General features: G+C 40.7%; 2 protein-coding genes across 4 annotated transcripts in view; both read right to left on the bottom strand.

The window, feature by feature from the left end:
- sh3gl2b (SH3 domain containing GRB2 like 2b, endophilin A1) overlaps window positions 1-6,343 on the bottom strand; it is an 11,092-nt gene extending 4,749 nt beyond the window's left edge. For both annotated transcript variants that reach the window (XM_039652300.2, XM_089124238.1), the window contains exons 1-5: window positions 5,850-6,343; window positions 1,450-1,518; window positions 1,135-1,207; window positions 903-1,046; window positions 222-355 (exon numbers count right to left, since the gene is read on the bottom strand). In XM_039652300.2, the coding sequence (XP_039508234.2) occupies window positions 222-355; window positions 903-1,046; window positions 1,135-1,207; window positions 1,450-1,518; window positions 5,850-5,894 (465 nt within the window). In that variant the 5' untranslated portion in view covers window positions 5,895-6,343. The remainder of the gene's footprint in view (window positions 1-221; window positions 356-902; window positions 1,047-1,134; window positions 1,208-1,449; window positions 1,519-5,849) is intronic.
- Window positions 6,344-6,456: 113 nt separating this feature from the next.
- On the bottom strand, window positions 6,457-14,491 carry LOC120463307 (zinc finger protein basonuclin-2). Of its 2 annotated transcripts, XM_039652289.2 has the most exons (6): window positions 12,371-14,491; window positions 10,147-10,355; window positions 9,744-9,806; window positions 9,049-9,148; window positions 8,736-8,968; window positions 6,457-8,614 (listed from the first exon to the last, which is right to left on the bottom strand). In XM_039652289.2, exons 2-6 carry the CDS (start codon window positions 10,177-10,179, stop codon window positions 7,412-7,414), a joined length of 1,632 nt encoding a protein of 543 aa, XP_039508223.1. In that variant the 5' UTR covers window positions 10,180-10,355; window positions 12,371-14,491; the 3' UTR covers window positions 6,457-7,411. The 2 variants fall into 2 exon arrangements, with proteins under 2 accessions (XP_039508223.1, XP_088980362.1); XM_089124236.1 differs by lacking the exon at window positions 9,049-9,148.
- Window positions 14,492-14,593: the final 102 nt, after the last annotated feature.

Genomic DNA, 14,593 nt, shown 5'->3' on the forward strand with positions numbered 1-14,593 from the left:
TTCTCACTCTTTCACTCTTTCTCACACTCTCACTCTCTCTCTTACTCACTCACTCACTCTCTCTCTCTCTTACTCACTCTCTCACTCACTCTCTCTCACTCACTCACTCACTCACTTTCTCACTCTCACTTTTTCTCACTTTTTCCTCTCTCTCTCACTCTCTCTCTCTCTCACTCTCTCTCTCTCTCTCTCTCTCTCTCTCTCTCTCTCTCTCTCTGCACCTGAATCTCTTTGAGGTCTTTGTCGTGCAGGTTCTGCAGCGGGTCGATGAAGTTCTGTTTGACGTTTATATCTAAAGCGTCTTTGACCTCGCCGAGCTCGCGCATGGATTCACCGGCGTCCAGCAGAGCCAAACCTAAGTAAACACACACACAAATCATTATCGTCTAAAAATAAATAATAATGATAATAATAAAATGAACACTAATTTTTCAAAACCCTTATTTTGAGTCAGCTAGTCTGATGAATAAATGCTGATCGGCTGTACTGTACTGCGGACACAGACCACCCTAAGCTAAGACCTAGGTGTGGCGGCGGCCATCTTGGCTGAAGACCCAGGCGTGGCGAGCATGACGGTACAAGACTCAGGCGTGTAGTTTGGGCGTTCACTTGCTCTAGGCACACTATGCAGTTTCCATTCTTGTCAAACAGCGCCCCCTAGAGTGGCTGTGGAGTCACTCATGCCTGATCCCAGTCCTCTTCATAGCCAAGAGGCTGCTTCATACGTTGGTGATGTCATGTGATGTCGTGCCGTAAAGCGAGTCGTGACTCTCTCCAGCTCTCAAACCTGCTCTGCTATCGGGATGATTCGGCCTACTACGAGTTTGTTTACCAGAATATCCTAACTGAAGATACACAAGATCCTTCTGAACACGCACACACACACACACACACACACTCACCGAAGCTGGACTCTTCCCCGAGCTCGCGGCCGAACCTCAGCATCGCCTCGGACAGCACCGTCTCCGCCTGCGGGTAACAGAGACCTTTATCCTGCCCGCGCATCTTAGACATGGTGTTGATCATGCTGAGACGAGCCCGGGACGCTGAAACACACACACACACATTTAGAAGAGCTGCCGATACACTGCATCTCACTCACACACACACACACACACTCACACACACACACACCAGGGTTGGGCTGCAGGTATTCAGTGGTTTTGGTCATGATGTCGAGCACAGCTCTGCTCGTTGTGTCCACTTTCTGCAAACAAACAAACAAACAAACACACACATGTAAAACTGAACAGAACTCGAGTCATTTCTGTGTCACTTCACTGTAATAACCCAGCTAACATAAATATGTTCTATGAACATGTTGCTAACGTTTATTTACTTCATAATAAATGAGGAACATTTCTTTTTCAGAATTTTCTCTGAATGTGTGTGTGTGTGTGTGTGTGTGTGTGTGTGTGTGTGTGTGTGTGTGTGTGTGTGTGTGTGTACCTTTTCCATTTCTTTGAAGTCATCATCCAGTTTGGTCCCTTCAGCTCCTCCCACCTTCTCACTGACTTTCTACAGGTGACAAAACACACACACACACACACACACACACGCAAATTATACACTGAATACACAAACATGAGGCTGAACACATATTTCCCAGTACAAATATATAAACATTTGGTAAATTATCATTATTGATTGAAATTAGTAAACAACTAAAACTATTTAATAATCTTAGTTAATGTTAATTTCAACATGTACTAATGCATTATTAAAATCAAAATTTGTATCTGTTAATATTATTTCATGAACCTGAGCTTTAAATCACAGACATTAACAAAGATTAATAAACACTGTAATAAATGTATTGCTTATTGATAGTTTATGCATGTTGGAAAACACTAAAGAAAAACCGCAGTGCGATTGGATGATTGTAAACTGCAGACGCTGACGACACTCGCTCAAACACACGGATGATTCATGCACTCACGTTAACATGTGCCGGTGACATTAATCATGTGTGTGTGTGTGTGTGTGTGTGTGTGTGTGTGTGTGTGTGTGTGTGTGTGAGGCTCTTTATACTCCAGGGTCTGAGGATTGAGGAAGTGATGCTGCGTGAGAAGTGCACGAGAGACAGTTTCCATAGCAACAGCGACCTGATGATGCCATCAGACACAAAATAGAGATGCACAACATCCATCCATCAAGTTTAGATTTAAAAACAATTAAAACACATCAGACACACACACACACACACACACACCGCGAGCCGCCAAAATAAAAGTCTGGCTTAACTTGAAGAAACTATGACGGACACATACTGCTATTGCACAGATTAATGTGCTTCTTCAGTTTGTAACCAAGACAAATTCGAACATAAAAAACAAAAATGAGTTTTTGAAATGTCTCACAGTTTTTTACTAAAGTAAACAAGAGCAGATGTGAAATGCAGGAGAGAAAGACATTCGTAAATAAATAAACACTGCTTTGATCAGACATCGCTCCACGTGTACGCTACATCATCACGAGTGTTATTCTGTGACATCATCACTGAACATGTCAATCAGAGGCTCACTTCCTGGTTCTGAGTCAAGTGTTGTATCGCACACACACACACACACACACACACACACACACACACACACACACACACACACATCTCACTCTCACTCATGTCGAGATCAATCCGTCAATCCGTCAGTTATGTAAGAAGACTATGAACACAGAGAAGCTCTGACTGCATGTGTGTGTGTGTGTGTGTGTGTGTGTGTGTGTGTGTGTGTGTGTGTGTGTGTGTGTGTGTGTGTGTGTGTGTGTGTGTGTGTGGACAGTATAAATTAAATATGAGCAGTGCAGCAGGTTTACTCGGAGCATGAATTATTAATCTCTCTCCTCTCGTACGCCGTCTTCATATGGAGTTAGTCGTATCTCAACACACTCCTGACGTGTTTATAATAATAACTCAATCTGTTCACCATCAAAACTTCAACCTATTCGGTTTTTAAATATATCATATAACATGTACATACATATGTAAACGCGTAGACACACTATGAAGACGCATTAATTAAATATTTACATAACAATACATTTCATAAAATACTAAGACTAGTAACATCATTAAAATTATAATAACATTAACATTTATTAATAATACAATTATTACTATTTTTGCTTAAAAATGTAAAATGTTTTCCTTGTTCAAATAGTATTAATACATAAATATATTTAAAAAAATGTATGAGTATAAATTAAATAAGAAATTAAATAAAGTTTTAATAAATCGGGTTACGTTTCAATAAGTTTGTATTTGTTAGCATTGTTAGTAAACATGAAGTAACAATGAAAAGAAACACTTTTAAGGCTAATAATACTAATTCAACATTTACTAAATCAATAGTTGTATCTGTTCATATTAATAAATGATTCTCAGCTAACATGAACTAACAATGAACAATTGTATTTTATTACCTAATGTTAAGAAAGATGACTTCATGCTGTAACAAATGTATTATTCATGGTTAGTTAATGTTAGTCACAGCCTGAACTAATGAGTGTTTATCATGATAATGGATATGTTTGGTCTTTGCTGAATAGATCGGCTTGGTTCTGGTTAGTATGGGACTTGCTACTCCCAGTACACAGATAACAGTATAGCATACATGAAGCACATCTACACAGGTGGAGCTGGGGAAGGTGGAGGGTTTCTGAAAGTGCTGTAACTGCTACAGTTGCTGACCACATTTATGATGAAGTTTGAGCAACAAGCTCATTGGCTGATACAGATACAGCAGGAACCAATCAGCTGTGCCCTCTTTTATCACTGTAAAGCTTCTTTGAAACAATCTATATTGTTAAAAGCGCTATATAAATGAAGGTGACTTGATTATAATGATGTGATTGCAGGCAGAGTTAAGGACCTGTCAGCCTGTGCCATCTGGAGATTCAACACACAACTTTGCATTTAAGTAATGTCAAGTCCCCTTTATTTATACACACTGTTAGACCTTACCAGGTTTTTTACAGTAAAATACTAGCAACACTGTTGCCAGTAATTTACTGTAAAAATGCACTAAAACTAATAAGTTGTATTTTTCAGTTAACTTGAGTTTTAGTGCATTTTTACAGTAAATTACTGGCAACAGTGTTGTAAAAATGCACTAAAACTAATAAGTTGTATTTTTTAGTTAACTTGAGTTTTAGTGCATTTTTACAGTAAATTATTTTATTTTATATCAGTATTTTACTGTAAAAAACCTGGTAAGGTCTAACAGTGCAGTGTGTGTCAGAGCAGCTTTACAGAGATAACAGGAGAATAATGCAACAGAAGAGAATATCCTCACAGTCCACTTCAGTGATGTTTCATTTCTGTTGTAAAAAACTTATTAATTTAGTTCATTTATATATATATATATATATATATATATATCCGCTCTGGAGAAAACCATCGTGATGTCATCGTCCAGCTCAGTTCAGTTCTCATATAATGCTGTCAATGCAGGAGATTAATAATAATATTGCTGAATATTAAATGAAATGTCCCCAGTGGAACTTTATTGTAAAGCGTCGCCATAAATTGTCTAATTATACAATTATACAAATTATTATAATAAATATTTACTAAACATATCATTTAGGATAACTTTCCTACAGTATTAATGTTCATTTAGTGTTCATCAGCATATTTGTTATGTGTGACATAATCTCATTTTGTTCAAACACAGATTATCTCTCTCTCACACACACACTCTCACTCTCCCACTCATACAAACACACTTCAGTTTCACACACTAATCTATCCAGATCTAGAATCATCGTTCGTGAGTAAATCTCTTTAGCCCTAAAAATCCCTCAGTTCTCTCTGTTCCTCCTTCTGCTGCTAATCTGATGAATTCAACATTCAACATTTATTATCCACTGCAACTTTAAATACAGTGGAGACTCAACTAACCACCAATGTGACATTGTTTCTGTTCACTTTGAGTATTGATTCATGTTGGCGTGTGTGTGTGTGTGTGTGTGTGTGTGTGTGTGTGTGTGTGTGTGTGGTAAGGACAGAACATTGATTCACATTTCTATTTCTGGTTGGCTGGGAGGCGTGGATCTATTTTAAACAAACAACATGTGCCCTTTAATGTATTATGAATAATCCACTCTTGTCTAAAAGTCATTTTAGAGAAATTAATAATTGTAAATGTAACGTCTTTGATGTAACAAACTGATTATCATTATGAAGACATCCCTCACATAACACGAGAAGACTGAAATGCAATAAAAAGTCATAAATATTTGTTTTCTCTAACAGTAATAATTTTAATAATACTTTTTGTTCTATCAAACAAGTCCCAAACCATACATATTGTGAAAGACATATTTTACTTTAAATTTCAACAGTCCTTCCTTGACTTCCACTGTGACAACACGCCCCGCTATGCCATAGCTGTGAGTCAAGGAAGGACTGTATGGTGTCACGAACAGTTTTTTCTTATTCAAAAATGATGTGAATATTCAACAGGGTGGAGAAAAATAGCATTTTGTACAGACTTTAGGGACTACACAGAAGATATCTTTTTACAAATAAAACCCAGAAATCTGTCTGTATCCCTTGAGGTGAGCATCATTTCAGCGCGCGCGGCCGATTACATAACGCGCGTGAATATTTGAGATCACGTGACGGTGTATGGTCACCCGCAGGTCTCGCGCTGTTTTCATACATTCAAAAACGACCACACTAACTGCAGATAAGCGTCTACTTCTGGAACAAAAGCTCGTTTTCTGAATTCATACTCAAATGAACGGTGTTATGATTGACGTGTGATGGTTTCATAGCGACCAAACCCATCGTGTCATCATCATCATCATCATCATCGGCGTGAATAACGGACGGATTCAGCTCTTACCTGAGTCGCTTTGTGAAACTGCTTTTTCAGGCCCGCCACAGACATTTCCACTCTTTGTTTATTCCCTTCGCTCCTCTTCAATTGATGTTTTTTTCGAGGCTTTCGGGGTTAAAAACAAAATATCTGTTACGGTCGCGCGGACTCGCCGAGTGTCTGGACCGATGAACGCGCGCGTGACGTCACACGACCCGCCCTGAGCGCGCGCGGATGATGATACACAGAAGAATCAGATATTATGAACCAATAAATCATGGTTTATTGTAAGTATAGTTTGAGAGCAGGGCTTCAGAAAGACAGTTTGTGGGGTTTCAGCACCGCGGACAGCAGCGGCATCACATGAGCTCTGGAGACACGTCATCACCAACATCATATCCACTCTCAGGGGGGATATTACATGTTATTAGGTTTATGAAGATAAAAGTAAACTCCAAATCTCCTCCTTTATAGCCTACAAGATTTTCGTAACGAACGAACGAACTATTTTAATGGAGTCTTACGTAGAAATAAAGACGATTAACAGAAATAACACAAATTCAAAGTAAACACTGAATTCAATGAAGAACATCAGTTCCCGGTAGAAATAAAAGCCTGAGATATAGTTGGAGTATTGTTTTTTTTTTTTGTTTTTTTTTTTTAAATATTGTCTTTTGTTACATTCAATTTATGTACATTGTTCCGCACTTTTTATACACATGCAGCTAAGATGAAAATGCAACAAATGTACAAATAATAATACAATATAAATATACATTTTGAATGGTCAGAGAGATCAGGTTTTAGAGGAGAATTACATCTAGTTTAAAGGTTTGTGTTGATTTTGGGTTCGAACTTTATTTTTTATTTTTACATGATTGTTGAAGCATGTAATATAATCTTATCTCTGTAAACTTTATTACTTTACATTAACCAGCATTAAATGTCATACAAGATTTTGAGCCAACATTATTACAAGTCAATATATTTTGTTTCAAGTTCACAAATACACTTCATTATTTTTATGAAAACCCTGCTTTGATGAATCGCTCAGAATAAAACCACAGAGTCAGTTCTGATCTCGAGCTGTCAGTCACAGGTTGCTATGGTGATGACCTCTACAGTCACATGTTACTATGGCGATGATCTCTACAGTCACATGTTACTATGGCGATGATCTCTACAGTCACAGGTTGCCCTGGCGATTACCTCTACAGTCAGGTTGCTATGGTGATGACCTATACAGTCATAGGTTGCTATGTGGATGACCTCTACAGTTACAGGTTGCTATGGTGATGACATCTACAGTCACAGGTTGCTATGGTGATGACCTCTCCAGTCACAGGTTGCTATGGTGATGACCTCTACAGACACAGGTTGTCATGTGGATGACCTTTACAGTCACAGGTTGCTATCATGATGACCTGTACAGTCACAGGTAAATATGGTAATGACCTCTACAGTCACAGGTTGCTATGGCGATTACCTCTACAGTGTAACAGCTTGCTATGGTGATGACCTCTACAGTCACAGGTTAATATGGTATTGACCTCTACAGTCACAGGTTGCTATGGCGATGACCTCTACAGTCACAGGTTGCTATGGCGATTACCTCTACAGTCACAGGTGGGTTCACACATCTCCTCTTTGACCTTTAACAGATGTCGATATCTCTCTTTCCGTTCATCATCCACTCTTAGAAACTCTCTCGTCATCTGATTGTTTCCCTCTTCTACGTTGCTACGGTAACCATACAGTGTCTTGGGAAACTGTTTGTAGTGACGGGTGTTGAACGTGTGATGCTTGTTGCCACTGAGGCTGTTGACTAGTCGCCGTGGTGATATTGTGACGTGATCATCATCAGTCTCGATGCAAACCGCCGGCTTGAACTTCAGCGGCGTGCTGGACTTCCGCGGCTTCTTTTGAGGCGTCATGTCAATCAAATGACTCCGGCCATTCTGATTGGCTGCACGGTTGCCTGTAGCTCCTCCTCCTCCTGAGATGTTGTGAGCCTCACAGACGCTTGGACGATGGTCGGTCGAGACCGTGTCAGTGGTTGCCATGGAAACGGGTGTGCGTCCGCGGGTCACGTTATCGAGTGTGGTGAGTAGTCGCGTGTTGGTGGTTGCCATGGAAACAGGCGGGGGTCCGCGGGTCACGTGATCGAGCGCGGCGTGCATTCGCGTGTTGGTGGTTGCCATGGAAACAGGTCTGAATCTGCGGGCCACGTGCTCTAGCGCGGCGTGCAGGCGCGGGTTGGGGTTAGCGCTGTGCCGGTTGCGGCTGCGTAGCGAGCTGAACATCATGTTGCAGCCGGAGATCGTACAGCGGTGTTTGATCTTCAGATGCACCGCGTTGAAGTGGATCTTCAGCGTTCCTTTATCGTAGAACGTCTTAGCGCACTCGTCGCAACTCACCCGGCCTTTCCCCGCGGACGATCCGTGCCGGCGCTCGCGTGTTCCCGAGGGATCACGGAGACGCGGTTCGGTGTGTTTCCGTGTGTTTATCTCCGTGTTGCTCGCCTCGCACACGCTCTGCTTGCTCAGTGTTTGCGGGACCGGATGAGGATCCGCTGGGAAGAGCGGCGCGCTGATCAAGGGGAGCGGCCGAGGGAACGCTGGCTTCTGGGAGTGTCCTCGTTCCTCGGAGGGATCTGCTCCCGGACGCACCTCCTCAAACATGAGCTCCACGATGGGTTTGGTTTCCCCGAAACGCAGGAACTGCCGCAGGGTCGCGACCTCGTCCTCCAGGCTCATGGAGACCCAGCGGTCCAGAACCTTCCCCATGCAGTCCTGAGGGAGAGTCCAGATCATTCTGCTCAATTACTGCACCCAAGTTCATCACTTATGATACAAATTCAATTTGTTCATCATTATTCAATGTGTGTGTAAGTGAGTGAGTGTGTGTGTGTACCTGCAGCATGTATCCTCTCACATAGTCTCGCAGCGTCCAGCCCAGAGTGTGTATGATGTTGAGCACCTGTGTGTGTGTGAGGACGCTGAACAGCCGGTCCAGCAGGATCTTCATGCGCACCGGGAGCGCCTGCGTCCCGAACAGAATCAGACTCGCGATGTCAAACACACCGTCACTCTGGACGATCTCCACCTGGCCCGAACACACCAGCGCTGGACACACCTTCCCAACCGCTGCACACACACACACACACCAATCACTTCTGATGGGAATCAAGTTTCATAAAACATCACAAAACAAACGTGTTTCGTACCGTGGGCGACCCAGCCGTGATCACAGCGATCACATGACCGGATATGATGTCGTCCCGGCAGAAAGCACTCACAGAGACAGTCCGAGTGTGAGCAGCCAGTCTGCGGGACACGACACACAGCGTCAGATTAAACACATCTCCTGATTCCCAATGATGTGTTAATAACGCTGACTCAGAATCAGTTCCTCTTGCAGCTTCTCTTCTCTAGTGATGTGGGCGGGGCTATAACCTGTCACTCACAGGAGATCGGCCAATAGCAAACCACAACCATCCAATCAACTCCCCAAAGACAGTCAAGCCCCGCCCACATGTGTTCTCGTTCCTGAAGCGTTTCTCTCAATATTCGACACAATAGAGGAGAGAAGAGCAGCGTTTCATGACCACTTTAAAGTAGGTTTAAAATCTTAATGAACTGAAAGTAAAAAACTAAAGTTCAAAATACACCTAAAGTTTTCTATTTCTATCAAATAACAAAAAGATAAAGTACATAAACCAGACAGATCTAGAGACAAAAGAAGTGTTCAAAATCTAAATCTGAACAAGTTACAATGTTAAAGACAATGATGAATTGCAGTTACTCAAGAGTAATTAAATGAATTCAAGAAATTGAATAAAGTGAAGCTAAAATGCAGGATTTACACTTGTGTCCAGAAAGACGGAGAGATTTAAGTCATAATAAACAGAAGAGTGTGTACCTCCTTCATCTTCACCGACGCGACCCGTTCCTCACGCTTCAGGAGAGACTCGTCACTGTCCGCCTGACACACACACACACACACACCATGCTGAAAACATCAAGACAAACTTGTACTTGTACTCTCCAAGAAATGAGTGTGAAACTGAGTGAAAATGACAATAAACTAAAGGAAAACTAGTTCTAATAAATTAATTTATACTATTTAAAGTCATTTTTTTGTTTGTTTTAATAGTTAAAATTGTACTATTTGTGAATAATGTTCAACTGTAATCCGTATATTTACATGTATTCATTTAACATCTATCCAAAAACATCCTAAACCCCATTTAATAAGCCGTCATCTCTTTCAAAATATCTGGAGAACATATTTCTCAGAAGATATATTAGTGTGTATGCGATACCTCCAGGTGGAGTGTGTGTGTCCACGTCCCCATGTCTTCAGACTCCTGCGGGTCCGGGTCCGGGATCGGGTCAGTCCGCTGAAGTTCTGATCAGATCATCAGTGAATCTTACAGCAGAATCACCATCACTCCAAAACTGCAAGACTCCTCCCACTCTTAATGAGAACAGCCGAGCGGCTCGTCTGATTGGAGAAGAGCGTTCTTTTGTCCTGGAGAGAGAGAGAGAGTAAGGGAAAGTGCTCTGGGCGAAAACTGCACAGATTCCAGATTTGCTGATCAGCATTTTAACATGAGACACTTTCTCTTCCTGTTGTGAGGGATTACATGTTCTGAAGTGGAGATGTGTGTTTGCTGGAGGACATCGCTCTGTTCTGTAGTTCTGTGCTGAAGTTCAGGTTTCAGACTTTGCAAAAGTCAATATAAATGCAAAAATATTCAAGAAAACGGAGCAAATCACAACGCGGTATGCAAATGATAAATCTCAAGCATAATGTGAGATTTTAAAAGTTACAAAAAAAGGGTTTATGCTTTAACACCAGCTTATTCTTACACACTGCAAAACATGCTGTTCTCACTCAGTGTTTCTGTCCTGTTTCCAGTGCAAATATCTAACAAATGTTAAATCAAGATCAATTTACTAGATGAGTGAAATAACATCAGATATTATGTCCTGTTTTCTGAGGAATTAATCAAAATTAAGTGAGTTCATGCTTAAAAAAATCTGCTGATGGAGAAAAATAATCATAATTCAAACAGAAACATTATTTTTCTCACTCCATCTGCAGATAATTTTGCTTGTTTTTGAGCATCGACTCACTTAATTCTTATTTATTCTCCAGAAGACAGGATATAATATCTGATGTTATTTCACTCATCAAGTAAATGCATCTTGATTTAACATTTGTTAGATATTTGGACTGTAAACTAGACAGAAACACTGAGTAAGAAAAGAATGTATTGCAGTATAGCATTAGGGCTGTGCAAAAGTTAATTGCGATTAATTGCATCCAAAATAAAAGTCTGTGTTTACATAATATATGTGTGTGTGCTGTATATAATTATTTTGTATATATAAATACCTATGCATGCATGTATATATTTAAGAATTATTTGCGCCTAAATTCTGTATATATTTATAAATACATAATCTATATTATATAAATATAAATATTTGATATATGAATAACACATGTTCTTAAATATATACATGCATGTGTGTGTATTTATATATATACAAAATAATTATATGCAGCACACACAAATATATTATGTAAACACAGACTTTTATTTTGGATGCGATTAATCGCAATTAATTTTTGCACAGCCTCTGACCTTTATTGTTTTAATGGGAAAATAAACGTACAAATGTTCATCTTATAAATGTATAGTATGTTGAGATTAACATTAACTTAATATTACCTTATTGTAAGTGTTGAGAGTTGAGCTGTGTTAAACTAAAGGTGATAACTGAAAAGTTTTAATACTCATTTCCCGTATTTGAGGCGTGGTTTACGAATGCCCGGCGCTGTTTATTGGGTGCTGCTAAGAATGTCTATCAAATGCGCCTGTGCGTACCTGTTAGTCAATGCCCCCATTACAAGCATTATACGCTAAACAGTTTTTAGAGATAAAACTCTTTACATTCGATTATCCTGAAAACAAATCTCAGAGAACGGTTGACTATGTACCGACCAAAGGTTCTCCTTTAACTAGCCTGTTTCAGAACGTTCAGAGAACATTCAAAAGTAGCGTTCCTATAACGTTTGAAGAATGTTCTTTAAACATTCGTTACAAAACATTCTGAGAACATATTTTTGTAAAGCTGATCTAGTTCCTGAGCGAATCCTGCAACTGATCAAAACAGCCGAAAACAAGACGAACTGTTCCAGGATCAGAATATTACAGTCCGGAGGGACGAACCTGCGGCATCAAACCCCGGAACGGCACGCAAACCAGGCCTTTGGCAGCGGAGCCCGAATCAACACCTAGAAACACGAGGATGAATGTTTAATCGCGGAGTGTGTGTGTGTGTGTGTGTGTGTGTGATAGAGCTGGTAATGAACCTGAAGGGACCGGCGATGTGAGTTAATGAAGGTTGTTGTGTTTAAGGAACTGGGGACCGCATCAAAGCGGCTCTCGTGGAGCCTCTCTACCTGCTATCCGCGGCCAACACACACACACACACACACACACACACACACACAGGAGGAGGAGGAAAGCCTACTTTAGTCCTCTTTCCCTCTGATGCCACTTTCTGCTGTCCCACATTGAGACGAGAACTCCTCTCTTTGTGCTCGATCCAACTTGGCACATCGGCGCTGTAAAGGGGGACAAACACAAACACACACACACACACACACTCGAGAAACAGACAGAAACTCACCGCAGGCTACTGATATTTGTCATAATTAAAACTCAAATCACTTTCAGAACAAGTTCATGATGGGAGGAAAACACATTCTGGTCATTTCATGGACTTTCTGAAGTCTTTCCCGCTCCCGAACCCAGGGAAGTTTGTTTCGCCGAACAATTAAACATTAAAAAAGATAATTGCGACTTTTCATCTCACTATTGCGAGTTTATCTCTGAATTGTGGGATATGAAGTCAAAATTGCGTGTTATAAACTCTGTATATCACGCAATTCTGACTTTATAACGCAGTTGTGAGGGGAAAATGTCAGAATTTTGTGATAAAACTCAGAACCCTTACCCTCAGGTTTATTTGTCGTTCTGTGGAGGAACCGCAACCGCGCGCCTGACCGGGAACGCGCGCGCGCGCGCACACACACACACACACACACACACATTCAGCGACGAGCTATCTACTCTCTAATCTTCTAAAAACACGAGCACAAAAACATTATTTATACAACTGTTTTCCTGTGTTTCATGTGGATGTTCATTTAATGTTTAAAAATGTTTGAGAACGTTCAGAAAACACTCAAATGTAGCCTACGTTCCCATAATTTTTGAATAATTATACAATTTTCCTTAGCATGACCACGTTTTTCAAACATTTTTTAAAAAACTGACATTTTGCCCATAACATTTAGAAATAACATTTTGATAAGTTTATGGGAACATTATAGAGCATATTCCGGTTACGCCGTAAATCCTCAGACATGCTGACGCGACGAAGAGCAGCTTTCCCCTCAAACTATCATGTTTTAATAAAACGATTTAAGCTTGTACATATTTTGCTCTTTTTCCCTTTTCAACGACGAGCAACAAAACGACATCATCATCATCATCATGACTTAATCAGCCTGTAATGAGCGTCAGTGATGAATGTATTCATAATGAAGGGACTTTAAGCGGTGAAATGTGTCGTTACAGCAGAAACGGCTGGCAGTGTGTGTGTGTGTGTGTGAAACTGCTTTACAGGAGATTAACTTTTTTGTTAGTTTGTTCGGCCACATGATCCTCTTACAGACACAGTGACCAGAAGAGAGTCACATTTACAGTATTTTATAAACACACTCAAACACGCGCACTCTCACACACACACACACACACCGGAACATCGCTGATGAAATTGCATTGATGACACGCCAATTCGTATTTCCATTTTTGGCGCGCTATCAACACGCATAATCGCTTTTCTGCGTGTTTATGAACGCCGTTTGACTTAACGTTACATTAATGTATAAATATGACCTACCCCAGTGTTCCCCTACCGTCCTAGGAAAATATACATCACTCCCTAGATGTAGATCTACATTTTGCTTCGTTTCACTCGGACATTTAACGGCGTGTACACACATGCGGAATCACGTGGACATTTAATGGCGTACGCATACACGCGGATAGCTCAAAATGCATATAGATAACACGCCACGTGTGTTTACGCAAAAGTCATGATGTCATGTCAGTTTCTCACACACAACTATCCAACAACTTCTATTAGTCACATGAACTTCTGTTATGATGCTTTCAGTGGTTTTTGGTCACATCTGCGGTTATGAATTATGCAGAGGAGAACTGAGTTACAGTGAAGCGTCTGATGTCTGATCACACACACACTCATAAACTCCTGCTTCAGCGAAACACTGAGTTTCAGCGCCTGCAGTCGGACCCTCAGTCACAGAACCCTGATCACACACACACACACACACACTTGGTGTCTCCTCATCTCTGGATGGCGGCTGGAAAGAGGATTTCCTCAGACGGAAGGAGGATTATACACACACACACACACACACACACACACACACACACACACACACACAGATAAACTCAGTGTCACTGGTACTTATTCACAGAATCAGTGTCAAATAACGAATAACCAGCTTGAGCTTTACTGCTTTTATGAGAAAAGATTATGTTTGTGTGTGTGTGTGTGTGTGTGTGTGTGTTTTTATGTTTGTGAGAGTGATTGCGTGTGTATGAGTGAGTGTGTGTGTTTGAGTGAGAGAGTGTGTGTGTGTTATATAGTTTGAAGTTGATG

The sequence above is a fragment of the Pimephales promelas genome, chromosome 20 (assembly GCF_988280905.1).
Source record: "Pimephales promelas chromosome 20, fPimPro1.hap1.1, whole genome shotgun sequence".
Classification (NCBI taxonomy): Eukaryota; Metazoa; Chordata; class Actinopteri; order Cypriniformes; family Leuciscidae; genus Pimephales; species Pimephales promelas.